This window comes from Candida albicans, chromosome 2 (assembly GCF_000182965.3).
Source record: "Candida albicans SC5314 chromosome 2, complete sequence".
Lineage (NCBI taxonomy): Eukaryota > Fungi > Ascomycota > Pichiomycetes > Serinales > Debaryomycetaceae > Candida > Candida albicans.
Window position 1 is genome coordinate 17,879 of NC_032090.1, and position 26,204 is coordinate 44,082.

General features: G+C 38.9%; 21 protein-coding genes across 21 annotated transcripts; 9 read left to right on the forward strand and 12 right to left on the reverse strand. All coding sequences in view use genetic code 12, as the record gives it.

The window, feature by feature from the left end:
• Positions 1-1,804: 1,804 nt before the first annotated feature.
• Positions 1,805-3,319, forward strand: NDT80 (transcription factor; the record flags this gene model as incomplete). The annotated part of the gene is made up of 1 exon (XM_714472.2): positions 1,805-3,319. The coding sequence occupies one exon, from the start codon at positions 1,805-1,807 to the stop codon at positions 3,317-3,319; it is 1,515 nt and encodes a 504-aa protein (XP_719565.1).
• Positions 3,320-3,654: 335 nt separating this feature from the next.
• LEU5 (coenzyme A transporter) lies at positions 3,655-4,881 on the forward strand (the record flags this gene model as incomplete). The annotated part of the gene is made up of 1 exon (XM_714470.2): positions 3,655-4,881. The coding sequence occupies one exon, from the start codon at positions 3,655-3,657 to the stop codon at positions 4,879-4,881; it is 1,227 nt and encodes a 408-aa protein (XP_719563.2).
• A 25-nt stretch (positions 4,882-4,906) lies between these two features.
• Positions 4,907-5,545, reverse strand: NAT2 (Nat2p; the record flags this gene model as incomplete). Its single annotated transcript, XM_714469.2, has 1 exon — positions 4,907-5,545. One exon carries the CDS (start codon positions 5,543-5,545, stop codon positions 4,907-4,909), a length of 639 nt encoding a protein of 212 aa, XP_719562.2.
• A 79-nt stretch (positions 5,546-5,624) lies between these two features.
• Positions 5,625-6,929, reverse strand: CAALFM_C200170CA (tRNA threonylcarbamoyladenosine dehydratase; the record flags this gene model as incomplete). The annotated part of the gene is made up of 1 exon (XM_714468.2): positions 5,625-6,929. The coding sequence occupies one exon, from the start codon at positions 6,927-6,929 to the stop codon at positions 5,625-5,627; it is 1,305 nt and encodes a 434-aa protein (XP_719561.2).
• Positions 6,930-7,026: 97 nt separating this feature from the next.
• Positions 7,027-7,938, reverse strand: CAALFM_C200180CA (uncharacterized protein; the record flags this gene model as incomplete). Its single annotated transcript, XM_714467.1, has 1 exon — positions 7,027-7,938. One exon carries the CDS (start codon positions 7,936-7,938, stop codon positions 7,027-7,029), a length of 912 nt encoding a protein of 303 aa, XP_719560.1.
• Positions 7,939-8,147: 209 nt separating this feature from the next.
• Positions 8,148-9,536, reverse strand: CAALFM_C200190CA (peroxisome biogenesis protein; the record flags this gene model as incomplete). Its single annotated transcript, XM_714466.2, has 1 exon — positions 8,148-9,536. One exon carries the CDS (start codon positions 9,534-9,536, stop codon positions 8,148-8,150), a length of 1,389 nt encoding a protein of 462 aa, XP_719559.1.
• A 159-nt stretch (positions 9,537-9,695) lies between these two features.
• Positions 9,696-10,508, forward strand: CAALFM_C200200WA (mRNA splicing protein; the record flags this gene model as incomplete). Its single annotated transcript, XM_714465.2, has 1 exon — positions 9,696-10,508. One exon carries the CDS (start codon positions 9,696-9,698, stop codon positions 10,506-10,508), a length of 813 nt encoding a protein of 270 aa, XP_719558.2.
• A 166-nt stretch (positions 10,509-10,674) lies between these two features.
• On the forward strand, positions 10,675-10,911 carry RPL38 (60S ribosomal protein eL38; the record flags this gene model as incomplete). The annotated part of the gene is made up of 1 exon (XM_019475189.1): positions 10,675-10,911. One exon carries the CDS (start codon positions 10,675-10,677, stop codon positions 10,909-10,911), a length of 237 nt encoding a protein of 78 aa, XP_019330734.1.
• Positions 10,912-11,014: 103 nt separating this feature from the next.
• CAALFM_C200220CA (transcription factor IIF subunit) lies at positions 11,015-12,160 on the reverse strand (the record flags this gene model as incomplete). The annotated part of the gene is made up of 1 exon (XM_714464.2): positions 11,015-12,160. The coding sequence occupies one exon, from the start codon at positions 12,158-12,160 to the stop codon at positions 11,015-11,017; it is 1,146 nt and encodes a 381-aa protein (XP_719557.2).
• A 122-nt stretch (positions 12,161-12,282) lies between these two features.
• CAALFM_C200230WA (arginyltransferase) lies at positions 12,283-13,671 on the forward strand (the record flags this gene model as incomplete). The annotated part of the gene is made up of 1 exon (XM_714463.2): positions 12,283-13,671. The coding sequence occupies one exon, from the start codon at positions 12,283-12,285 to the stop codon at positions 13,669-13,671; it is 1,389 nt and encodes a 462-aa protein (XP_719556.2).
• A 73-nt stretch (positions 13,672-13,744) lies between these two features.
• Positions 13,745-14,695, reverse strand: SOD6 (Sod6p; the record flags this gene model as incomplete). Its single annotated transcript, XM_714461.2, has 1 exon — positions 13,745-14,695. The coding sequence occupies one exon, from the start codon at positions 14,693-14,695 to the stop codon at positions 13,745-13,747; it is 951 nt and encodes a 316-aa protein (XP_719554.2).
• A 766-nt stretch (positions 14,696-15,461) lies between these two features.
• STF2 (Stf2p) lies at positions 15,462-15,731 on the forward strand (the record flags this gene model as incomplete). Its single annotated transcript, XM_019475190.1, has 1 exon — positions 15,462-15,731. The coding sequence occupies one exon, from the start codon at positions 15,462-15,464 to the stop codon at positions 15,729-15,731; it is 270 nt and encodes an 89-aa protein (XP_019330735.1).
• A 61-nt stretch (positions 15,732-15,792) lies between these two features.
• On the reverse strand, positions 15,793-16,967 carry MUQ1 (ethanolamine-phosphate cytidylyltransferase; the record flags this gene model as incomplete). Its single annotated transcript, XM_019475191.1, has 2 exons — positions 15,793-16,838; positions 16,895-16,967. The coding sequence occupies 2 exons, from the start codon at positions 16,965-16,967 to the stop codon at positions 15,793-15,795; spliced, it is 1,119 nt and encodes a 372-aa protein (XP_019330736.1).
• A 121-nt stretch (positions 16,968-17,088) lies between these two features.
• Positions 17,089-17,796, reverse strand: CAALFM_C200270CA (uncharacterized protein; the record flags this gene model as incomplete). The annotated part of the gene is made up of 1 exon (XM_714459.2): positions 17,089-17,796. The coding sequence occupies one exon, from the start codon at positions 17,794-17,796 to the stop codon at positions 17,089-17,091; it is 708 nt and encodes a 235-aa protein (XP_719552.2).
• Positions 17,797-17,866: 70 nt separating this feature from the next.
• Positions 17,867-18,517, reverse strand: CAALFM_C200280CA (U2-type spliceosomal complex subunit; the record flags this gene model as incomplete). Its single annotated transcript, XM_714458.2, has 1 exon — positions 17,867-18,517. The coding sequence occupies one exon, from the start codon at positions 18,515-18,517 to the stop codon at positions 17,867-17,869; it is 651 nt and encodes a 216-aa protein (XP_719551.2).
• A 142-nt stretch (positions 18,518-18,659) lies between these two features.
• CAALFM_C200290WA (J-type chaperone) lies at positions 18,660-19,289 on the forward strand (the record flags this gene model as incomplete). Its single annotated transcript, XM_714457.1, has 1 exon — positions 18,660-19,289. One exon carries the CDS (start codon positions 18,660-18,662, stop codon positions 19,287-19,289), a length of 630 nt encoding a protein of 209 aa, XP_719550.1.
• Positions 19,290-19,385: 96 nt separating this feature from the next.
• CKB1 (casein kinase 2 regulatory subunit) lies at positions 19,386-20,267 on the reverse strand (the record flags this gene model as incomplete). The annotated part of the gene is made up of 1 exon (XM_714455.1): positions 19,386-20,267. The coding sequence occupies one exon, from the start codon at positions 20,265-20,267 to the stop codon at positions 19,386-19,388; it is 882 nt and encodes a 293-aa protein (XP_719548.1).
• Positions 19,712-20,158, forward strand: CAALFM_C200310WA (uncharacterized protein; the record flags this gene model as incomplete). The annotated part of the gene is made up of 1 exon (XM_714456.1): positions 19,712-20,158. The coding sequence occupies one exon, from the start codon at positions 19,712-19,714 to the stop codon at positions 20,156-20,158; it is 447 nt and encodes a 148-aa protein (XP_719549.1).
• Positions 20,268-20,636: 369 nt separating the features above from the next.
• Positions 20,637-21,236, forward strand: CAALFM_C200320WA (GET complex subunit; the record flags this gene model as incomplete). Its single annotated transcript, XM_714454.1, has 1 exon — positions 20,637-21,236. One exon carries the CDS (start codon positions 20,637-20,639, stop codon positions 21,234-21,236), a length of 600 nt encoding a protein of 199 aa, XP_719547.1.
• Positions 21,237-21,264: 28 nt separating this feature from the next.
• HIR1 (Hir1p) lies at positions 21,265-24,054 on the reverse strand (the record flags this gene model as incomplete). The annotated part of the gene is made up of 2 exons (XM_019475192.1): positions 21,265-23,951; positions 24,018-24,054. The coding sequence occupies 2 exons, from the start codon at positions 24,052-24,054 to the stop codon at positions 21,265-21,267; spliced, it is 2,724 nt and encodes a 907-aa protein (XP_019330737.1).
• Positions 24,055-24,219: 165 nt separating this feature from the next.
• ARO8 (bifunctional 2-aminoadipate transaminase/aromatic-amino-acid:2-oxoglutarate transaminase) lies at positions 24,220-25,695 on the reverse strand (the record flags this gene model as incomplete). The annotated part of the gene is made up of 1 exon (XM_714451.1): positions 24,220-25,695. One exon carries the CDS (start codon positions 25,693-25,695, stop codon positions 24,220-24,222), a length of 1,476 nt encoding a protein of 491 aa, XP_719544.1.
• Positions 25,696-26,204: the final 509 nt, after the last annotated feature.

Below are 26,204 nucleotides of genomic sequence, written 5' to 3' on the forward strand. Positions count from 1 at the left end.
GGGTCAAATTTTTACCAAAATAGAGCTAAAATACAGGAACTCCGGATCATATATTTATCCGCAAATTGTGAAACTGTGTTTGTGCCAACACTGATTGTTCTGTCTTTGTCATCACTCGTTTTGCAAGGGTACCAACCAAGTTTCAAAATCCTGAAACAGTGCCAACTTTCTCGTGGGGAAATACTGTTCGGCTATGGTTGTGGCAATTATGAGCACAAGACGGTCGATTAAACTTGCCCCAAACAATTGGCTTTTGTGCTATCGGGTGGCTTTTAGTGTTTTGTACACGCCACCAACAAATTTTAGTTGCTCACCAACTAACCCCCCCCTTCCCGACGCTCTTTTGAGTAAAAATTTTTTTTTTTGTTTGTTTGGCATTTGTACTTTTTTTTTGGTTTTGTATTCCAACGGTTTTTTTATGGTGGTGATATCTGACGGTGACATTTTTCGGTTACACTAATAAAAGCAATGTGACATTTGTTTGGAGCATCACACAACGCCTGACGGTTCATTGTTCAGTGTCGCCTCCGATGTGATGCTGAAAGTTATCTATAAAAGTTTATTACGGCCATACGGCAATTTTGTTATCTTTGTTTTTGGCGATTGTATTGTTTTTCGTCTACCTGAAATCCTATTGGCTCATGTCGTTTGGTAATGACGCGTTTTGTACAAAAAAAAAAAACATAATGTAATGCACAAGATATTAAATCTGCATTGTAACAGAAAGTCATGACAAACAACAACAACAGCATTACATAGAATTTACAGACCAAAAATTTTACCTTTTACAATTCTAAATAAAGTTTTACCAGTGCTTGTGTTCGCATAGATCTTACTCAAATTATATTTGAATACTATCAGCAGAAACAATACTTGGTGTACAGGCTTAATCGCCCTTCTCTCTCGTGCCCGAAATAAACCTCCTATTTTAAATTGTACATGAAACGTACAAAAGCAAAAATTTTTTTTTTGTGGCGATTTTCACTTTCTCTTCAAAATTCAAATTGTCCAAAAACTTTTCTCTGTTGCTCATCTTTTTTTTTATATAAACTCAACCTTTATCTTATTTTAAAGATTAAGTTTGTGTTTAATAGGTTTTTCTCCCGCAACAGTTTATCAACGCTTTCCCCGTTTTTATATCACTTCATTGAGTCCCCGTTCACTAGTACCAGCTTGTCAACTTTTAAAAAAAAAGAAATTCTTACAGTAGTGCACACTTGCTCAAAAAAACCGAATTTTCAATCCCATCACATCAAACGGAACGACTGAGGAAAAAAAAAGACAACATTAAAATTTTTTTTCTTTTTTTTTTTTTCCTTTCCCATCTCCATATTACCATCTTCCTTTCAAGCTTTATACTTCAGGAGATATCATATCGTTACTATCAAGGTATTTAGCAAACCAACACATATACCTTTGCGTGATACCAGATTCTTGTCGACAACCGAAAAAAAAAGAAAGATAATTTCACAAAGTCCAGACAGCATCAACAACAAAAAGTTTTTTTTGTTTCCCTTTTTTTTTACGACACCAACCGATATATATGAATCAAACTCTTGTCAGAATGATGAACATGCCCAACGAAGATCCTAACGTATCGAGTGAAGAAGCTGCCGCTGCTAATGTTGCAACTATTCACAATATCAAAAACGAAGACTCCATGCACCATCAATTTGGACACCATCAGCCTTCAATTTATGATCAACAACAACAACAACAGCAACACCACCACCAGCTTCCTCACCATCCTATTCACTATCATGGTATTGCTCAGCAACAACAGTCCCAGCTTCCTCATTTCGCTATGCATCCATCAGCTGGTGTCAACAACAACCAACATTTGAACCACCAGCCATACCAGCAGATGTCGCACTACAATGCCCAACAAATGCATCAACAACAATTACACCATCAGTTGATGACCCCAAACCCATACCAACAACATTTCCAACAACAAATGCACCCTCAATTACACCACGAGGACCATTTGAATATGCATTTCAACCCAATGTCCTATCCACAACAACAACAGCAGCAACAGCAGCAGCAACAACAACAACAACAACATTTGCACCATTTCGGTCACCAAATTCCAGCCCCCCCTGCTCAACAAGGCCCAACACCTCAGCAGCCACATTTGCATCAACAAATTCCTCATCCATTATCACACCACCAAACTCCCCAACCAACACCACAACCTTTGGCTCAGCAACAACTGCCTCAACCAGCAAGACAACCACGTCAAACCAAGAAACAAAAACAACAAGCACAAAACCAAGACCAAGCTGACGCTCAATCACAAGCCCAACAGCACCATATGGCTATGATGGCTCGTGCTAACCAAAACGATATGTTGGAATCGTCGACCAGAAAAGTCGCACCTAGATCTAGCGATTTGTTCCGTGTTGGGCCTCCATTTTCCATCAGCAAACAACACCAGCCAGTATATTGTGTGGGGACCGATATGCCAGTGACACCATTGTTGCATGCCCGTATTGATAGAGGGTTTGAGATGGGCGAAACCGGTTCTTGGATTGGCTATAAGCGTAACTACTTTACCTTGGTTGCATCGTTTACATTGCAAGACTTCGATTTTGAAAAGTTCATCGGCAACAAGTTCTACACTTACGACAAGGTCAACAACAAGGTTAATGGTTTCCCACCTCATCACCCTAGCCACCCACAAAACCAGCCCCAAAACCATCCCGGCCATCCACACCACAACCAACACGCTGGCGAACTGAGAGTTCCAATTAGTTATTTTGCAATTAGGTTAGTGGCCAAGTGTTCTGATGAAGATGTTGCCATCTCCTTGATCCAGCACACTGCTAAAAGAGATAAAGGTCCACAGTTCCCACCACCAATCTACCCTGCAGTTCCTTCAGAGTTGCCTGACCACGAGACTGTCAAAGTAAGTTGTAACAAACGTAACAACAACAAGATCGAAACTATGAATAAAATCTTTTACTTTGATAGGGGAAACTACTACCAAGAGTACAATTTGGATAGCTACAAGGACCAGTCGATATTGAAAAGCTACCCTAGTCAATCCATTTCCAAGGTGGCTAGATTCGAAAGAATCCAATTCACCAGCTCTATTAGAGTTAAAAGCACCAACACAACTGCTAGATACTTTACCTTGCATGTCGAATTATTGGGTATAATCGAGGACGAGGACTTGCAGATCCAACCAATCTTATTGAGTTCAATTGAATCACCGCCTTTAATTGTCAGAGGCAGATCTCCGTCAAGCTACCACAAAGATAGAACTTCTGGGTATAGGGCTACAAACACCCCAACCCCTACTCCTCCACAGTAAGCAAAACTATAGATTTTTTTTTTTTTTTGATGATGACGAAGAAAGGTTGATTTTAAAGTTTAAAGTAAATAAAAAAATTTTGTATTATAATTACACAAAAGATCACAAAATATATACACTGATACATATATAAAGCTTTTATTTGTAATAGTAATCTTATTTATAGCCGTAACTGCCCCATCCCCACAAAATATCAGAGCCAGGTGTCGTGTACCAATCACCCGCACCAAAAAATTTTTTATGTTTCTCCCCACTACAGGAGCCAACGTAAGAAAAAAAAAATATTTGATTCTCATCAAATAATAATTGTGACATTAATAAGACATTGCTGAAGTATGACCCAATCTAATAGTGACTCGTCAAGTACTGGCGACGTACCCAATATCAACACTTCGCTAATACCGTCGATCTCAAAACCAGTATACTCACGTATCCCTATCCCGGGCCATTTAAGCAATGATCAATCCACCCCCATTGAGGATATTAAGATTATCGATAAACAGAGCATAGACTATATAATAAGGTCAGGTCTAGCTGGTGGCTTAGCTGGATCTTGTGCCAAGACCTTAGTGGCACCTTTGGACAGAATCAAGATCTTGTTCCAAACATCAAACCCAGAATTCATAAAGTATAGAGGAACATTTGGCGGGTTCATTGATGCTGGAAAACGTATATGGAAAACCGACGGGGTAATGGGGTTGTACCAAGGTAACTCAGTGACTTTGTTACGTATCTTCCCCTATGCAGCAATCAAATTTGTTGCCTATGAACAAATTCGTACTTTTTTGATCCCAAACGACAGTTACGAAACCGCCGCTAGAAGATTTATGGCTGGGTCGTTATCAGGACTAGCATCGGTGTTTTTCACGTATCCACTAGACTTAGTTAGAGTGAGATTAGCATTTGAAACTAGAAACTTGTCTCATTCACAAATCCATCACCACCACAAAGAGTTTATGGCCCATCGTCGAGGAAGAATATTTTCTACCGTCAGCCTAATTTATAACGAAAACCCACCAATCAAAACCACTGACCCGTCGTGGTTGAAATTAATGCGAAAATCGTTCCCGTCACCCATAAACCATTTAGCCAATTTCTACCGTGGGTTTGCCCCGACAATATTAGGTATGATCCCTTACGCTGGTGTCTCATTCTACACTCATGATTTGTTGCACGATATTTTGCGCTCCAAATGGCTCGCAAAATATACTGTCCAATCAACCAACCACCAAAACGTCGTGGTAAAGAAAAAGGGGAAATCGTCCAGAGAATCACGTGCGCCCCTAAAAGCATATGCACAATTATTTGCTGGTGGGTTGGCTGGGTTATGTTCCCAGACCGCCGCCTACCCGTTTGAAGTTATCCGAAGAAGAATGCAAGTGGGAGGCGCCATAAACCAGGGTCAGTTTTTGTCATTCAAAAACACAGCAAAACTAATCTATCGAGAGAACGGACTTCAAGGGTTTTTCGTTGGGTTGAGTATTGGTTATATGAAAGTAGTGCCCATGGTTGCATGCTCGTTCTTTGTCTACGAAAGAATGAAAAAGTTCTTAGGTATATAGAGAGCCTATTTATATGTACATGAAATCAGAAAAACCACCACCACTTCTTATTGCCTGGCTTGACTCCAAACTTGGTCGACGAAGCAGTAATATCTTTGATCCCGGACTTTGCCAAATCCTTAGCAATACTAGCAGTGGTCGACAACTTGTCCGTACCAATCCTGAACCCCCAACCTCTCAAGAGTTTCACTATTCCCGGTGTAATGGCAGCAGTGATTGGCAACCTAATGAAAATTAACGATTTATGGATCCCATACGCAATGGCAAACTCTGTCCATGAAAATTGACTCAATATGTAGCTGACCATCGACCCAGAATTTTCCGAGGTTGTTTCGCCTTGTGACTCAATGTCTTGCTGGATCTTGTTAATCTCTTGTTTCTTCTTCAACTCTTCATCAGAAATACCGTACCCAAACGTTTGTTTCACTTTATTCTCATACACCTCAATCTTTTCTTGTCCCATAGAATGAACCAAAACATAACATATTGGCAAATCAATACAAGAGAGACCCAAGTATACCGCAAGTGCCGGATATCCATACTCTTTCATTAGGGCTTTTATTCCCTGTGGTTTTGCAGCACGTGTAGACTGAAACCGGAACATCCCATGATTAACAAATCGAAGTGGCCTAATTGCCGACCCAAAACCCTTGAACAGAAACATCGTTGATGAAAAAGAAACAGAGAAATTTTTTTTTTTGGGAGTTGCGAGCAAATAAAAAATTGCTTTTTCTATACACCTTTTATCTAAACTGAGAAAAGTACTTTTCATCTTCAAATCTTGATTTCACCAAATCAACCACTTCTTTCAGATACACATCTTCAATCTTTTCACCACCATTGAGAACCCTCTTTTCGTGATTTCTTTGTTCGTCTTTAGTCATGACAACAACATTCTGCAACGATATTTCTTTACTGGGGTCCCATCGCGATAATGTCAACCGTGTAGAGTAATTCGAAATCGGCGATTTCCCACGGAAAACTTCCTCCAAAATATAATTAACCTCATGCATGGCTATCTGTACACGTTGGTCAGTCTTGCCTATTCTAGTTTGTTGTCCCGCAAGACTTTGCAACAAGTCGTCGTATATCTTGTACCTGTTCTTACCTTCAACTGGCTCCATGGGATACCCTGCGACTGTACTTAAAATATATGTAGCAATAGCCAACCCAAATATACCAGGCATTGTACCCAAAACCGGCAAGATTCTCACACGGAAATCCTTTAGTGCTGACAATTGATCAACATTTCCTTTGGTAAACTCGTCATCGGGTAACGGCAACAATTTGGCCTTTCTTGGGTCGGGCTTCTCTGCTGAAAACACAACAGGTATACCATTAATAATACCACGCTTTTTGAGAACCACTCTAATTTTCTTCATTAACGGGTCTTCTTCGGTTTTGGAGATATCAGCTAGATTAATTCTCGTAGGGTCCAGCTTTGTGGCTGCTCCTCCTGAAGATACTATTGGCAATTTCTTTTCGTGGCAGTACGCCAACAAGTCACACTTTGTGTCTAAATTATCAATACAATCAACGATAAATGTTGGCTGAAAATCGTCGCCATAAATCAACTCCTCTGCCAGCTCTAGATTCCACAATTGATTGCGTGTATCTATCTCTATCCAAGGGGCAATCTCCAATAAATGGTTCTTGATGCACTCGACCTTAGGGATTCCCACATCCTTTAATGTTGCAACTGCATGTCTATTCAATGAGCTCAACGACACTTGGTCAAAATCAATAATACGCAAGCTTTCAACACCCGATCTTGCCAACATGGTGGCGACCCATGAACCTACACCACCAGCTCCAACAACTACAACTCGTTGTTTACGCACCTTGTCCATACCGTCTTCAGTAAGAAAGGCATAATTACGGGCTAACTGTTCTCGAATCAATTCTTCTGAATGGTCTCGTTTGGCAGGAGTCTCTTTGGGAGGTTGGGGATGTATTTTCTTTCTTTCATAGCAATGGAACGCCTCTACTAATCCAATAGTAACAGCTGCCGTAGCCACTACAGATAGTATTATAGATCTTGGTGACATCTAAGGATGATGGACCCAAAAAAAAAAAAAAAAATTTTTTTTTCTCTTCTTCTTCTCACTGATAAAAGTTTATATATTCGGTACATCTATCTATACACTAAAACTTGGCTTTGTCACCTTTTCTACCAACAGTACTTTTAATCAAACCATTTGGATCAGGTGCTGGGTAGAACAAGTCTTTGTTGTCTTTAATGCCCTTCCATTCCAAATTGAACAAGATGTAATGTTTATTTGGTAAAACATAGCTAACAGTACCAACTTGCTTTACGGTTTCCAAAATCTTGTGAGACATGTTGTACATGGTGGATTGGACCGAAGGAGAATTTTCTTTACAGAACAATTCTAATGTGACATCTCTAGCAGTATTATATGTGGTGTCAAACAATTTTGGTTGCGATAATATGTCGTCTAAAGTAGCGATCTGTGTTGGATCAAATGTCCACGAAGCATCAACATCAGTCGACAAGATTCTATCTTTGGTAGGTTGCAAAGTGGTGTAGTCACACACATTATACCCATAAAACATGGACCCAGTTGATTTCAACACCGTCAAGTCCTTGATTGAGGACGACAATTGTAATTTCTTGGTGTGCTTGTCGTAGTTCAAATAAGTACGTCTAGTTTCTGGCCCTTCGTGCTTGAATGAATGAGCATGTTCCTTACCTTCTAACTTAATCTTTGACCATTTGGCTTGAATAATGGTAACTTCAATCCCATCAACATGTCCGTATTTAGTGGTGAAATGTTTAGCTAAATGAGCAGCAAACCTTTCAATTGGCCAAACATCAGTGGTTTTGGCTTCAACCAAAATCGTGTTTTTGACCGTATCAGTAGGAACAATCGACGAGTTGTCGGCTTTGGTGTACGATTCATCAAATTTACCTCTCAACAAAACCTGGACATTAGCTTCAAGAACATCTTGCACAGTTGGGTTTGATGGATCTTTTTTGACCTTTAAAAATTTGACATTACCTTTACCGTAGGTTGAGGAGTATAATTCGGATTGCATGATTAGTTGTTGATTGAGAGAGAACTAGAAAAAAAGGAAGAGGAATAAACCAGTCTATTTATACTTTTTTGTCCATATCTATTGGTTTGCTTTAATTTCGGAGATCTCCACAGAAAGCCGCACACACGTCTACTTCAAGTAATCTCTGATAACAAAAAAAAAAAATCGGGGTGCCTATGCGGAGGACCGCAAACATATATTAACACTATTTAATCATTTTTCTTATCAGTATCAGCTGATTCTTCAACATTGCTTTCATCTTCGGCAAATCGTAAGCTTTTTACTTTCTTGGTGGTTGTAGCGTCCTGAACACTTACCCCAGTTGCTTTAACATTTTCTGATGACTCCAATGCTTCTTCCTGTTTATTATCAAATATCAATTCTGCAGTTCGTATCCATCTTCTTCTCCTGGTGTATTTGGAAAATGTGTCTTCTGTAGAAGGTTTTTTCCATGTATTATCATAATATATAAACCCTTCATCGTTGGTTGGGTTAGCAGTTGTTTTTGATCTCTTAGAGCTCGATAAAGTAATTGCACCATCGTTGGTTAAATCTAATCTCCAAGTCTTATCAACCCATCTCCAAGTAGCGCCCTGCATATTGGAATCGCCATTCGTAGCATCATCGGCAGCATTGGGTAATTTAAACGAGTCAATCGAACTACTCTCATTCAAAAACTCATCAGTCCATGGAGTTCTTTCATAGGACAATAAATTGCTTGTCCAGCCAATACCCAACCACTTTCTTTGGTTCTCGTATATGACGTATGTGAATCGAACAGGTTTGTTTGACTTTGAAGATGTGCCACTGCTGCTGACCTTTGCAAATGCGGCAGCAAAAAGCGAATGGTTCTTGGTCTCCGACAAATCCAACCCTGTCAAATAAAAGAAAATTAGCCTGACAATCTTTAACTTCCAAAGAATTCTTCTGGTGACAATTGAATACGACGAATGGTAGGTTAGCAAGTACACACCAGTCAATAGTAATATTGTCCTTGGCTTGATCAACAAAAACGTAACCACAAGATAAACTGGAGTCAAAAACAATGTAGTGAATATCAATCTCTTAATGTCGTATGCCGTCAACGATAACGACGTAATTGGCAGCAACAAGATATCTGCCTTAACACACGTCGACGTCAATGCCTGGACAACATCATCCAACGTAGGATGCAAGTTTGCCTCTTTAATGATCTTATTGTTCAACAACGCATACGAAATCAATATTGCCACAAGAATTAAATGACCCAGCCAAATGACTAAATTCTCAAAGTATAAAACAACCAACGCATACAAGCTGATAATAACCACATTGACCCAGTAATCGTCATTAGTCCATGTTGTTATTGAAAGGAGTTTATTGATAATAATCAAGTAAGGATACGAGTTCACCAATGCCTTGGAAACCAGAGGCGGCGTCGATGATAATAACGGAGAAGATTGCGGTTTTGCATTTAGTTTTGGATCTGTCACCTCAGCGAAATTGGCCCTCAATTCTGTTGATGTTTCTGTTGTAGCTGTGGCACTCTCTCCAACTGTGCTTGTGGCTGTGGAGACAGGATTCTTATTAGTCCCCAGACTAGCTTCCACTTTCGACATAACGATTGATTAGTTGATGGATTAGGTGTGGAAGTGGGAAAAACTTAATTTTATCTTGTGTGATTTCACACCGCAAGCAAAAAAAAAAAAAATGCACCAGAAACTTATAGTTACCCCAATCACCCAATCGTTCCCTGCGTGTGACTTTTTCTTGTGGCTATGGACTTTTCAAACTTACTATCTAACGAAATCAATAAGAAACGTAAAAAGGTAGCTGCAAATGGAAGGAAACGCAGCAAAGTGTCTACCACCGCCAAAGAACCGGCGGTAGTTGTTGAGCATGCACCAGAAACAATCAACCCCCAGCCTACTACGACAAACGATGAGCCAAGTGAAGAACAATTAGATACAAAGTTGTCACAATTTGGTGAACTAGATACGTCCTTATCGAAATCAGAAAAGGCCAGGAAATTGCAATTACTACTACAACAGCAAATCAAAAACACAAAGTACAAGGCATGGCTAGATCAAGAGGCTCCGTTGTACCAAGACCCCGAAAAGCAATTGATCACGCTTGATTTGATAACTGATATAACAAATAAACAAGACGAAGTATACCTAAAGCTACGGGTATACATAAAGCAGCTAATTAAACAATGGCAAGAATGCGATAACGACGACCAAGAGTTATTGATGGAAACGAAAAAGAGTATAGTCAAATTGTTATACAAGCTAAGGAGCCATAAACTTTCTTTGGACATGCTAATATCGCTCCTGACCATTGTTTACTATATCCAACAAAACGAATTCAACAAGGCAAACGAAAGCTACATGAAACTAAGTATCGGCAACGTCTGTTGGCCAATTGGGGTGGTCAATGTAGGTATTCATGCAAGAAGTGCAGCACTGAAAATAACCGGTGCCTCTAACGTCAGTAACATAATGCTAAGCGAGTCTACACGAAGATGGATTATAAGTATAAAGAGGTTGATTAGTTTTAAAGAGAGAGTATATAATAATGCACGTGATTAGTTTAGTAATTTTTTGCGGGTTAGGGCTATAGCCCTAAGACATTCACACAACTAACAAAAAGGAAGTTCTCACGCACATAATGTGTAACCCACATAAAGAAAAAAAAATTTCCTTTGAAAAAATTCACATCACGCTTTAACCACTTCAACCTATAACAACTCCAACCATGGCTAGAGAAATCAAGGATATCAAAGAATTCGTCGAATTGGCTAGAAGATCAGACATCAAATCTGCTATTGTCAAAGTTAACGCCAAGGTCAATGCTAACGGTAAAAAATTCAAACAAACCAAATTCAAGGTCAGAGGTTCAAGATACCAATACACTTTAGTTGTCAACGATGCTTCTAAAGCTAAAAAATTACAACAATCTTTACCACCAACCTTAAAAATCACCAACTTGTAAATGGTCTAGAGAGATCCAAGTATTAATGAGTTCAAAGTCTATCAAGTTTCTTGTGTCATCATCCCTAAAGTTTAATTTTATGTATATTTAATATATAAATCTGTTATACTACATCTTCCATTTCTTCATCTTCGTCCTCGTCTTCGTTGTTTTCTTTATTCTGGTCATCCTCATCCAAGCCGAGTCTGACAGCTCGTTCGGCATCTCTTAATCTTCTGTATTCTGCCTTTAACGTATACTTTGATGTATATGGCCCTCTCTTGATTAAAGTAGCAATGGATTCTAACGATTCCTTCAAGTACGATTCAGGCTGTCTTGTTCTCTCCTTTAACCCTTTCATTGACCAATACTCATACTCCTCAAATAATCTAAACAACAAGTCCAATAAATCCTTTTTGGGCATTCTGATGGCTCTGCCTTCACTTTTGTTTTTACCTTGAGTCGACTTCAAGAATATAGAGGCGGCATTTCCTTTAATTGACGGACCTGCATTAGATTGAATGACCCCAGGGATCTCATTCAACAACGTAACTTTTGGTCGTTCCTTTCCTTGGGTCATATTTTGATGTTTCATTAACGATTCGCCATGTTTCAGGCCCGTCCTTGCTGGTACCACTGTGCAATCGTGGCACACTTTACCCATTAAACTTGTCTTTTTCGGGATTGTTTTAACAAACGGAATATACTTCTTAACTGGTTGGCCATTCTCTCCCTCTTTCTGTACCCTAAAGTATTTAAATTTTCGTCTTACTTGGAACTTCTTCTTTTCTGGATTCAACTCTTTTAGTTGTGGCTGCTCTGGCATATCCGAAACTTCAGTCACTTCTTGTTTGAACTTTTTCAAATTCTCTTCGGTGAACACATACGAATTGCGGACTTGGGTGTTTAACATTTTGATATCATACTCTTTTGGTATCCTGTCGTTCTTGTTGTCCAATAACAATTTAACCTGTAATTTACCCCGTGCGTCCTTTTTTATCTTCACATTACCCAATTGTTGGCCATTCATCGAGTCGGGGTTGGACCAATCATCCATTAAATACTTTGGTAGTTTAACTAACCACACTTTCTGATCCCCCTTGGAGAGATTCATATCCAATGTTTCATTTTCCTCTAAATAATCTTCAGGATCCGAGAGCATGGATGGCTCTTCATCAAAGTTTTCAATATTAGTCTGATCATTGGGGGTATCTTGTTTGGTAGTGGATTCAGATGTCTTTTTGGTTGGACTTGTTTTAATCGAACTCATGATGGGTGCTGTACAAAGAGAAAACGATGATTGATTTTGGCTATTTTTTTTTTTGTCGCCCCTGGTATATCAATTAAAAAAAAAAAAATTCCAACTTCTTGATGTTCTACGTGCAGTAGACTATGATTGTGACACCACCACGTTATTTTGGAGATGGAGACTGTGGGTATTGTAAGGATTCAAAGAAACAAGATCACTATGCATTGGAATCACAAATGGGATCCAACTTGCCCCGGCAATCAGTCACAATTGGTTCGTCAATTTGGCAAATGTCGTGCAAAGAATACGACGAATTGATAAACACCGGGTTCAGGAGGTCAGGAACATTTTTGTACAAAACCGACTTGCTAAGAAGCTGTTGCAGGTTATACACAATCAGAACAAAACTCGAAATGTGTAAATTGACGAAAGAGCACAGAAAGGTGGTCAATCGATTCATTAAAGAGATATGTCCCGAATTGCCCCAGCCCAAGAAAAACACTTTTGACTTGAACAGATTATATGAGGCACAACTTCAATCAAAACGATTCAAAACTAGGTTTGAGCCATCAAAATTTTCTAAAGAAAAGTTTGAATTGTATAAAAAATATCAAGTGTCGGTGCATAACGATGACCCAGACGATGTGACTGAATCTTCATTCAAAAGGTTTCTATGCGACACGCCGTTCCCTGACGACGAAGTTGATGGAGACAAGGACCAATTTGAAGGACTTGAACTCAAAAATTGGGGAGAATCAACAAAACCACGAATTGGTCCTACCCACGAACTATATTTCTTGGATGGGAAATTAATTGCCATCTCCATTCTTGACTTCCTACCATCGGGCGTTTCTTCCATATATTTTATTTGGGACCCCGGCTATGCACATTTGAGTTTGGGCACTTTATCTGGACTAAAAGAGATGCAAATGTGTGACAAGCTAAATTACTCGTGGTACTATTTGGGATACTATATTGAGGATTGCGTCAAAATGAAGTATAAACTGAAATTTGGTGGTGAATTATTGGATTTGTGCAATGAAGTATATTTCCCATTAGAGATTGTTGATCCGTATATAAAGAACGGTAGACTATTTGTCATTGGTGAAAAGGACGACGAGTACGATTCAGAGCTTGAGATTGAGAGTTTAGGAGCTCCGTTAGACTATAAAGATAGTGATTTTTATGAGAAAAAGCTAGTCAACATTGCTGAGGACATTTACGGGGACGAAAAGGTCGAGGCAGATGCTAAAAAGGCCAAGCAAATCTTAAAAGTCAAATATCAAATTGATCTGAAAGACTCTCAAAAAAGATTGCCCAATGTCGTACCGGGAATGATTCCTCTTTGGCAAATTCTCGAATGGTTTGATATGGGTACAATTGATGAAGAATTCGTTGTTGAAATATTTATGGGCGAAAAAATGTTTGAATATTCTCTTGACGAACTTAATGGTGAAGGGAGAGCAATCGTGGTTGACTGTATCAGAGCTTTTGGGCTAGAAAAAGTACAGGATATGGTGATTACGTTGTGAAAAACATATATTGTGTTTTTTTTTTTCCCGCAATGGAAGATTACGTCCATAGGGTGAGAGTATTTATGTTCAACTAAACAAATATTCCTGCAGCTATTCCCAATACGAGAGAACCAAAGACCGAACCGGTGACCATCATACCATCATTGAGACAATCACTAGAGATTCCGTGGATAGAAATGTTGGAATAGTTTTTGGGGCTATTTTTTTTCCATTTAGCCAAGGGTAGCAAGGAGTGCCGGTGACTCTTTTTGTTCTGGTCGCTGGGCCTAGTTTCTTCTGGGCTGTAGACGTTGTCAGTTTTGTTATATAACTTTTCTGTCAGAATTAACTCTTGTTGAGGTGGGTCGGAGTCGGTATCAGAATGGTAAATTTCCGATGATAACGCTTCTACCTCGTCAAATTTGTAATCGGTTTCAAGAGGAGTATTTAGTTCCTTTAATTGAATGGCGTCATCGGTTTGGGTGTATTCGTCAATCAAACTCTGTAGTCTCAACTCGTTTGCCTCTTCAATATCAGCACAAGCAATTTTCGTCAAATTCGGATAATGGAACACCACCGACTTTCCAATAATATAGGACTTTGATTTTCTGTTTAACGACAAATAAGGGTCGCTGTATTTCAACTCAAAGCAAGTTGTGTTGATACAACCATGTTTCCCCAGCAAGTCGCCCACTTGACAGTAGGCATCGTTTTTTTGTTCATCGCAAACTGGACTAGCATTATAAGGATTAAAATGCAACCCAACTGCTTCGCAATTGCCGTTTCCTGGAACAGACCGTTCATGTATATGGTAGAAAAATGGTCCTTCATCTTTGGGCAACCCTGTCATATCAATATGGACGTTGACATGTTTACCTTCTTTAGCACTAAACACCACGTTTCCTTTGACCTGTGTATCACCTCCAAAGGGAAAGTCTGCAACAGCAACGACGTTTCTAGGGTTTTTCTTGATTTTAGGTGACTTGTCTGAAGCAGCTATTGAAACTAGATAGATTAATATGATAATGGGAATAAAGATCATCTTGCTGGGACGTTTAGTGATAAATCTTCACAAAAATATGAAGATCAAGATTATTATGACGATTTTTAAAAGAATTTTAACTTAGATTGTATTGATTAGGTAAAAGAATAACTTTGGTTCTGTTGTTCTGTTTGTGATGAAAGCTGCAAAAAAAAAAGAATAACAGCATTTTACAGCATAACCAATAATTATAGTTTGCTATTGTGTAAATTTTGGTTAATTTCGTACAAAAAATTGAACTAAAAATTATTCTCAGCACGCTCCATCCATCGCACATGACTAATCCCCGGACAGGAACTTATGGAACGATGCACAACGAAAATGTGGCGCGACGACACACCACGCAAAAAAAAAAAAAACATGACCTTTCTCGCCCAACAATTTCCCCACACTTACTCACACGAGCCAACACAATGAGTAATCCCAGTCTTAGAAAGAAGCCAACAACCTGCTAGGACAGCTCTAGTCCACCACTACCAAGCCATCTAAATCCATCGGATAAATTATCTCTGACGAGAATAGACTTTTTTTGTGGAAGCAACAGATGCCTCACTTGGGGTTGTAATTTTTTTTTAGGTCACACGTACACACTACATATCTCACCCCATACAAAAATCCCCAATTAGGTTAGTATTGTTTCAACCCCCCCTTATTTTTGCAAGTATAAATATGTCCATAAATCCCGAATAATTGAATAAATTTGTTTCTTCCTTTTCTTCCTCATAATCAATTACATTAAACAATTTTACTTTAACTTTATTACATCATGACTAGAACTAACAAATGGACTGTACATGAAAAGAGACCTCAAGAACCAAAATGGTTTACACACAATGGCCACTCCGATACCGATCCAACCAAAGTAAAGAAGAATGGTGCTGGTAAGAACAATTGGGGTCAACCAGGTGATGAATTAGATGACAATGAGGTTCGTCATTACCAAAAGTCTTCAGGTAGAAGAAACTCCAACCACGAAATGAATCAGGAGAGATTAAACAACTTGAATGACAAATTAGATAACCAATTGATGAATTAGAGAATGCGGTTTTGTATTTATATATTACGTAGTTACGAATTTACGCTGACGATATATCTTCTCATTGTTGTGACTGTTCGGATTGTTGCAATTTCTTTTCAATCTCTGCTTTCCAACCCTTTCTTTTTTGTCTTTCTTCATAAGCCTGCTTGTTGGCCAACACTCTGTTGACAATAAACTCAGTATTCATGTCGTCATACTTGTGTTTACCTATTGTCTCGTAAACAGACAGATCGATTTTATCATAAACGCCTTTATCTATCTCAGTTGGACCGTGGTACACTTTAACAACCTTAGACTTGCCCAATTTGCTAAAGAACTCTGGTGTTGGGACATATGGTGCGCCTAATATTATTCCATCAACATATCTGCATTGCAAAACACATAACGATCTTTCCAAAAGATTCATTATTGGGTAGTTTAGCCCCTTGTATTGATTGACCTCAGCATCATCATGAATACCAACAACAACTTTGGCTCCTAACTTTGTGGCCTCTTGTTGTACAATTTTGAGTATTTCGATATGTCCTGGGTGGAACAAATCAAAGCCACCGTCAATGTAGACAATATCACCAATCTCAGCTTTAGGACTAACTATCTCTTCCAATTCGCCACGATTCAAATAAACACCAGATCCTGGATTCAACCCAGTCTCGTCGGTGGCGTATCGTTTAAATCTATCCAAATTGTCTTTGGTCAACAAGCTTTCGGTAGTTCTCAGAATTGCTGGATAGTGATGGTCTTTGGACATTAACAACATTCTGCCAACCAAATCAGTAGTGGAAATGTTCGGAGTACGTTTAACAACAACAAATCTGCCCATATCCTTGACTACCTGATAACAGTCCTCACCATTGGCATCAGTTGTTATATCGTCTCCATGAACAACATATGGACACCCATATTCATCCATAAATTTGGGATCAGTAACATATGGTGCGTTGGCAATTGCCTTTGTGGTCCATTTACATGCTTCAACAGCAGTAATTCTCTCATCCAATTTAATAACTGTGGGACCCTTATTAGCCAAAATTTCTTCGTCAGAGTGTACACCAACATACAACTCCTTACCCAATTGACGTGCTTGTAACATTGCCCCCGCGTGGCCTATCATATGGTTAGTACTTCAATTTTCAGCACTGTCACAAATCAAAAAAACATACCATGGTGAGCAAAATCAAAGCACCCATCAATCCAGATTCGACAATTTTCAATTCCTTCTGGCCTTTCGTACATTATTGTAGAGCTTGATTTGAAGAAAATGTGATATGGAACAAGAAAAAAAAAAAAGTTGCAAGAGGATCAATATTTATTGTTTTGTCTTGATGTTCGCACACCTCGTGTACATTACATAATCTTACATAAACCCAGATTCTTGTTGGCCCACCCTAATTGAATTGTTGGTAGTTGGCTTTTTCTTAAATAGTCCAGTGGACTTGACTGTTTGTGGCCGAGACCCCTGTACTGAACTGCCAGCGTTTGGCTGACCTTCATAAGTTCCTGCTGTCATTCTGGCGCCTACGTAACTCACACCCTGGCCCGACACCTTATGTTTAAGCATTTTCTCTAAATAAATATAAATCATTCCTGCATTTCTCGTCGAACAAGCATGTAGCCAACCAAAAAAACTGCCAATCACCGGAGGAAACGTAATCAATAAATCAATCATTATATTCGTCTGTAGTTTTGCAATGAGCGTATTGGGCAAATTGTAATTTTTCTGTGCTATGTTTATCACTCTAGTATGAACCCCATACATGATAAGTGGACCCAACACTGGAAATATCAAAACTACCAAGGGAGCCAATCCCAAACCACAGTCTAACCCCACAGCACAACTCCCTAGAAAACACTTGTCATCAGTCCATGCTTGTGATTGAATCTGTTTCCATACTTGCTGATCATGTTTCGTTGCTAAATCTTTGGGAAGACGACGCTTGTTCCCGTTCTCATCCTCAAAAGGGTTAACCTTAGCATTCCAATGTTCTTCCCCATATTCGTTGAAATAATCCATTACAACATCATATCCAGGGATATTTTCCAATTGATCTTGAATTTGTGACATGTCGATTAGTTTGCTAGCAAAGGAAAAGTGATAAAAAAAAGAAGAAGCAACTGAAAAATACCTTCGCGGCTCAAACTTGAGTTGCGCTCAATTTGTCTATATTCACTGGTACCATAGTACCATTAGTTTCCTTGTGACATATAAAACACGTCCCTTTCTTTTTAGCCTTATATCGGTCTAAGAAACAGGCTTTGCAAAATATGTGTCCACACTCTGTCTTTATTGGTGACTTATAGTCACTCTTACACAAGACACATTTAAATGGGATATCCTCTTTCTCTTTAACTTCTTTTTGGCCACCAATTTCCCAGTCTTTCTTAATGGGGATCTTTTGCCTAGATTCATCTCGTACATGAAGAAACTTACACGTATCACCATACCCACAGTACCCAGTTTGTTGAAAATCTTTACACACGTCCGGTTGGAAATCGGTGATAATGGTGGTTTTGATATTTGCTGCAAGCGGTTTTAGTTCGCCCTTTTTCGATTTCTGAGAAACAACCTCCACAGCAGCAGCATCATCACTAGAAGATTTGGACAAAGGGGTTTGTGGTGATGATCGGGGCATCACCACCGATTTTTTCTGTATGTCTGACTTCTTGGTGATGAGGGTACTCTTTTTCGTTACCTGAGTATCAGGTGCATCTTCACTGGCTTCATTTATATCACCTATCTTTCGCTTAGATACCCGTGAATCCTTTATGACCCTCTTCTTAAACATGGAGCTGGATTAGTAATTGTATAAAAGATCGACTTGCTTATTTTTTTTTTGCGTGAAAAATCCGTGCTAAATCCTTCAACACCATTCCTTTTTTTTGGCTACAACGATCTCCGGATTTTCAACTCTTCCTTGCCTCCAAAAAATGATTACAAGACTTATTGGTATAGCAAAGTCAGGGATCTATCGCACATACCTGACCGCTTCCTTCTATGAATTGTTTCCCAAAAACTTTCCACATGGTGGCCCCCCACAAGATTCGTTTATTGTGAATGACAAATCTTTACGTCGAGAGTATCGTTCGTTACAGAGTGAAAGCCATCCAGACATTTCGTCAGATACTATTAAATCTTCAAATATAAACAGGGCCTATACAACGTTGAAGAATCCATATACTCGAATTGCACATTTCATCCACTTGAAACTGCCCAATCATGTAAATATCACCGACGATGCGGTGGCCAAAAAACTAATCAAGAATTACCAGCAAAAGTCAATGGAAGCGTCAATGAACTATAAGGAGATGCTTATGCAGGTAATGGAAGCCCATGAGCAACTAGAATTAGCAGAGCTGGAAAACGAATTGGAGACGTTGGAGGCCGAAAACAAAGAGCGTATAAAAACCACCGAAGAAAGGATCAACCAGTCACTAAAAAACACCCCCATAGATTGGGAAGAGTTAATGATGGATGCTATCCGGTTAAAGTATTGGGTTAATATACAAAACGGAATCAAAGATTGGGAACCAGGTAAACCAGTCCATCTCACTCATTAAATAAGCTATTATTTACCTCTTTATATTTATTATTATACACGAAAAGATGTACACACACACATATACGTCAATTATTCTTTCCTTTTATACGTTTCTTTACTCGCTGGCCATTGTTCGATCGTCATCTTCTTCTTCCACTTCGTCTTCTTCTTCGTCGTCTTCTTCCATCTCTTCGTCTTCATCTAAGTAGCTAATTGGAACATTATATTCACATGAGTCATACTCTTGTTTTTCATCTTCTGTCTTTGGATGCATTCTTAGCCATTTCATTCTTGGACCGGTGGCACTCAACTCGTTGATTTTGAACCCAAACAATTTTAGCCCAAAATCATTCTGACTAAACTTTGTTATTCTTATTCTACACTGGTTTTCAATCTCGGGAAACATCTTCACCAATAGTCCAGGAAACGTCGTTCCAAAGAATGCACCATCAATATTCAAATACCTCGAACTGGAAGGTATATAGATATCATTACAGCAAGGACAAAACAATCTCACCGTTTCTTGTCCCGGCACATCAGTCGACCCAACAGGAATTAAATGCATACCGTCACAAAAATATCTTGGACAAGAGCCAAAGTCGTTTCTCTCAAACTTGGATGCCATGGCAGTTAGACCTTGTTTGGAGACTATGTATCTGGCATGGATTAAACCATATAATAATTCTGCAGAATGTGCCAATAACGCTTTGTTTGGCAATTCTGATGCATTTCGTTTACTTGTACCATTCCGTGAATCATTGTTATTGCTGGTATTGGTGGTTGTATTGTCAGTGTTATGATCTTCTGCCGTTTCAACTTGGTAATCCAATATTGTGTATAATGCTTCTCTATAATAAGGTACTTGCAGAGACAATCCAGTTAGATTGAAATCATCTTCAATAAAGTCCTGTGACACCTGTACAAAATAATCGTGACCAAACAATTCACAAAACTGTTGTATCCAAGGTATATAGTCTTCTTCTGGATCGCTAGGCATTGTAGTTGATATCACGGCAAAGCTATGTTAATCTTAATTTTTTTTTTTTCCGTTCTTGTTTTATCAATGGAGGTAAAAAAAAAAAAAACTAGTGGTGACAAAATTGTGGATAGACAAATTGAATACACCTAAAGTTTGTCGATATGTATAATAATATTAAACAGACCAGTAAGAAAATATGGGAATGATAAACACCACTATTGTTATTGTAAGGGTTTTCTCTTTTGATTGTTTTTGTCGATGCTTAGGGAAAACTTGAGGCAAGAAAAATTTTCTTTTCTCGCTGAGTGTTATGACTGAGTGTGTGTGAAAAGAGAGCTTTCGAAAAATAAAAAAAACACATACCACCAGAGACGAGTTCTACCAATAATGCTTTTACCTGATTTACATCCATATACTATATTATTATCAATATTTCTTGTGCTTGTAGCAAAACAATTGGTGGCAACCATTGGGAAATCCACAATCCAAGAATTTGTATGGTTGGTATATTTAAAGGTTTCCTCAAACCAATCTATAAAGACTTACAACTCCAAACAACATGAATTGCACGAAACAAACAGACAGAAAAGAGCCATCAGCGCCCAAGACGAGTATGCAAAATGGACCAAATTAAATCGTCAAGCCGATAAATTGTCAGCCGAGTTGCAAAAGCTCAACCAAGAGATCCAACAGCAAAAATCATCTATTGACAAAGCTAGCAACGCATTGATATTGGTGTTAACCACTTTGCCAATTTGGATTGCTAGAGTATTTTACAGAAAAACTCATTTATTCTACATAAGACAGGGTATCTTTCCTAAATATGTTGAATGGGTGTTGGCTTTACCATTTTTGCCCAATGGTGCCGTTGGATTGACCATTTGGATGTTTGCTGTCAATTCAGTTGTGAGCAACTTTTCATTTTTGGTTAGCTTTCCGTTTGCAAAGAGGGTTTCAAAGCCAGTTAGAGATACAAAGGTTGAATAGTTTTGTTAAAACTAGTATATGCATTAACTTATATCAAATCAAGTAGTTCTTGACCTCTTTTTCTCATTGCATCTTCCAAATCATTACTACTATCAAACTTGTAGGTAAAAATCTTTTCTGTGACTTTATCTTCCTCATAAGACATTTTCAGTTTCTTGACTAAACCTGTTAAAACAACATCCAAATCCTTGTCAGCTCCCACACCATAGTACCAAGAGTCTACAGTTTTGACCCAGCACTGCAAATCTATAGAGTAGCCATAAATATCGTTTGTCATATCTAAAAGAACCAACGGTGAACCGTCTTGGGGATTAATTTCTAATCCCCTAACAATTGGACTTACCACAATTTTGCCACCAATCTCATAATTATTGAGTATCGCAGCAATAGATATCCCAGTCATAGTCACTTTCATTGCCTTTAAATCCCAACTGTAAAATAAACCTGAGCTCGTTAAAACTAACATATAACCTTGACTATGTCTCATAGTAACAACACTTTCTCCCAACTCAAATGTCGGGCACCTGTAGCTACCTGTATCGGCCGAAATTATTTGTACACTTCCATGGAACGAGCACAACACATAATATTTCAAAACATCGTTTAAAATGATTGGAAGAACATGCTGTACTCTAAAAGGGAAGAACAAACAATACTCGCGTTTGTCGTTTCCTTCTTCAGTCACAATGACTTTTGTAGCATCATCGAAATCTCTGTCACTGATATCGTCATCCCATGGTTTCCCGTTTCGTACTTCTATAGTGGTTCGTATTCTTCCTGAAGTTTGTCCCAATACTTCGTTTTCCTTTCTCATATGATCGAAAACCCTAAAAACAACCGAAAAAACCAAATCTTCGTCAATTTCGACAGCGGTGCTGGACGATATTTCAGCCAGTATATCCTTGTGTTTGCTATGGGCTTTATAAATTTTATTTATCTCAATGTTCTGTAAAGTATGATTGTTGAATAGTCCTTCTGGCAAATTGCTTATATACTTGAACGAGCTTGGATACTTCAATTCCATCAACTTTCTCTTACGGCGGTTTCTCTGTCTTTTCAATGCTGCATCTGAAACCAGGTTTGTGTTTGCCATCACATTCTCACCGATATCATCATTATCATTATTTTCCTCAACTTCAGTGTCATTTGACATTGATTCAGCTTTCTTTTTAATCCCATGGACAGTAGTTTGAACTCCCATTTTTGGCAACAAATAAGCAGCTTGTGATATTTTCGAACTGGATTTTGTTCTACGTTTCTTTTCTAGTGGTTTCTGTAGCACATTTTTGGGTGCAGCAGATGTAGAAACTAGTAATGGAGCAACACGCTTTTTTCCCGACTTTGTCATGGTCACGGTTTGTTTCCGAAGCCTTTCTATATCAATAGCTGCGCTTGCTGGAGTGGAAATTGGCGGAGTCTGTTCTGGCTTTGCCTCTTGTATCGGCATCATTCTCCGAATCGAGATGGCTCTTGAGTCTTTTGATTGTTCTTCCAATTGTAATTGTTCTACACTTTCAGGTAGAATTGTACTTTCTCTATCAGCACCGTACCTATTCAACTGCTGATCAATCAAATCTTCCTTAACAGGTTGACCCAATTCTCTAGCACCAAACTTGACACCTGTAATAGAGCCATCCAAGCAACTAAAGTAGAGGGTTTCACCATCTGGTGACCAACAAATATCGGTGATTGAACTGTCAACAATATCCAGGCATACTACTATTGGCCGTGAATTGCACGTTGACCAAATTGCTAGCGTCCGGTCTTGACCACCAGTTGCCACTACGGTTTGAAATTTGATCTCTTCGTTAGCTGGGGTATCAGCAATCTGGAACAAAGTGGGGGAAAACGAACAAACCTCCACCGGAGCTTCATGACCAATTAGCGATATATCACTACCCCAATTACCACGATTTATTATAGCCACCGAAGGAACAGGTCCATTGGTTGCATTAGGAACGGCTATATGCTGGCCATCCGGTGACCAACTCATTCTCCTGAAATACGAAGTCAAGGGCGACTTCTTAAAAGGATCAACAACAACATGCTCCATTTGAAACTCATAATTATTGTATTCGTTTAGTTTTTTGTAATAGCGGAAGATTCTCACCGTTCGATCGTCAGAAGCAGTGGCAAAAAATTTGTTTGCTGGGTCGAAAACTATCCCCTTGACCATGGATTGATGTATGTCGTATCTTTTGATTTTCTCAAAAGTCAAGGCATTCCAAATAATAACTGATCTATCCAATCCAACAGTAACAAGCAAGTTGCCGTCTGGCGACCAACAAATGTCTTGTATATCATTGTCATGCGCAACCAATCTTTTTCGTACGGTCCAATGTTCTAGATCATGTTCGTCAGTACCAAACAGTTTGGCTATTTGTGTATTATCTTTTTCCCAAATTAAACAGATCTTGTCATCTGAACCCAGGGCAAGCCACCTACCGTCCGGTGAAAACTTCAAGGAGGTCACCACACCGTTATGTCTAGACATGGAACAAAGTGGACGTCGTAAAGATTTATCTGGTAATGATTCCTCTAGTTTGGTGGAAGTAGAATCTTTTTTGGACTTGTGGGGTTGATCGGCCATTTTATAAAACACATTAATTGTAGTTAAATCCCATATCTTTACATTCCCATCTAACCCTCCTGACGCTAGTCTGGTTCCGTCCTTATTAATTGTCACTGCATAACACTCCACAGTTTTGTTTTCCGCTATAATTAGTCCATGTTAGTTAAAATAGTGTCCACCAAAAAAGAGAGTACTCAATACAAACATACTCTTATGTCCAAACCATGGTATTTTTAATATCTGCATGGCTTGTTATATAGTTGATTAGGTTTGGAAGTGTCTTGTTTTGATTATTTTTTCTTTTTGGTGTAATTTTCTGTTGATGATTGTGCGAGCTTTCTTATTATAAATATACATTAAGGTAGAGGTACATTAAATCTAAATAAACTTGTTGACACACACAAGCTCTACTTACAATCCAAACTCGGCTCTGACAGCTTTACCAAACTTTTCTAAACCTACAACCAACTGGTCCAATGGAACTGCAGCGTAAGTACCTCTGAAAAATATGTGGGTTTTGTGTGATGGGTTAGCTGGCAAATTCTTTTGAGGAGGAGATGACTGGCCCTCTGCTTTGAACCATGACCCAGGTGCCAACAAACATCCTTGTTTAATGGCCTGTTCGTGCACGGCAGCTTCAACTTTCAAAGGATCTTCCAAAAACTCTTTATACTTTGGATGTTTGGAAGCATCAAGGGTGACAGTGAAAAACATACCTGCTACCGGTGGGTTGAATGACGAAACCTCTTTTGGAACAAACTGGTCCAAGGCATCAATTGCAACGTCACGTTTGTGGGTATACTCTGCTCTTAAACCAATAAGCCAATCCAAATAACCCGAATGGCCCCATTTGCGCAACAACGCATTGGCTAAAGCTTCTGAAAGCCCAGATGGATTTTGCACAGACACCTCATGCAAACGAACGTATCTCTCCAACAAGTCCTTTTGACCCACAATCCAGCCCAATCTCAACCCAGGTGCAAGAACTTTTGAGAACGAATCCAATCTCACAACTCTACCTTCGACATCAAGGGAAATAAAAGAAGGAACCAATGCTTTTAAAAACTCATCGTGATCGTGAACAGCCTTACCTTCTCTTGCTGCCTTGTCCTTAGTGTACGTTTCCATTTGCAAAAAGTAGTAAGGCTCGTCTTCGATGATCAAGAAATCGTATTTACAGGCAATGTCATAAATTTGTTTTCTTCTTTCGGCACTTAATGAGGATCCAGTAGGGTTTTGTCCAGTACAGATGGTATACAAGAATTTTGGTTTGTTGCCAACCCAGCGACTCATTAATTCTTCTAATTTTTCAGGGATTATACCGAATTCATCCATGGTAACTGGAACAGTATTGACACCTTGTCCGTTGGCTGACTCAAGGGCCGATGAGAAAGTGTACTCTTCAACCAAGATGGTGTCCCCTTTGCTACAAAATGTTCTCAATGTGCTATCCCAAGCTTCGGTGTTCCCCACCGAAACAATCACATCCCAATTCTCATAAGGAACTTTGTGGACCATGTCGGTATGCTCTTTGATAAACTGAAGAAACTCTGGCAGACCAAATGTGCTACCATACTGTAAACTTCTGGCCAATTCAATTTGGTCTGGAACGTTATCGGCAGCTTTTTTGAACACTTCAATTGTGGTTTTATTCTCACCTTCAATAGGGGCACCAATTCCACCACTGAACGACGGTGTTGGAATATCAGCAGTTACTTTTTCAAACGGGAAATAATCCGACAACGGCAAACCACCTCCTAAAAATGTAATACCAGGTTGTTTGTAGTATTTGAAAATACCTTTCAATGGCGAGGTCTGTCTTGCTTTGGATTCATTTGATAACAAATGTGTCAAATCTTTAGCCTGTGGCTTTGTATCACTAGTCATTATGGCAGTAGAAAGTGAAATAAATATATAGAAAAAGAATTCAAACAAAAATAAAAATTAGAAAGAACAAAGGGAATAAGGAACTATTTATATATTTAGAAAGATCAAGCTTTGGTGAAATTTTAAGAAAAACTGTTTTAGGGCATTTTTCCGCACCAAGAGAGGAGTCAATATGTTATGACTAATTCAGGAAAGTTTGCCGATAAGTAAATTCTCGGGGAAGGAAAGAATCGCGACATTTGCAAAACTAACCGTTAATCAAATCTGAAGTTAGTTACACGTTGGAAGTTTAGTGACTAGCCCGTTCTCCTCGCTAGATGCCACAGTCAACAGATCATTAAGCATCTTAAGAAAAAAAAAATCAGAGTCAACTTGTTTTCCATTGAAGAAATACACGGCCACAAAGCAAAGCCCGTTGTTTCTTATCAGTTTTTAAGTGGTGTGTCTTAAAATCGCCTCTCGGTAGAATACCCCCTCTTTGGAAACGACCGATGCCAACGAATATGGAT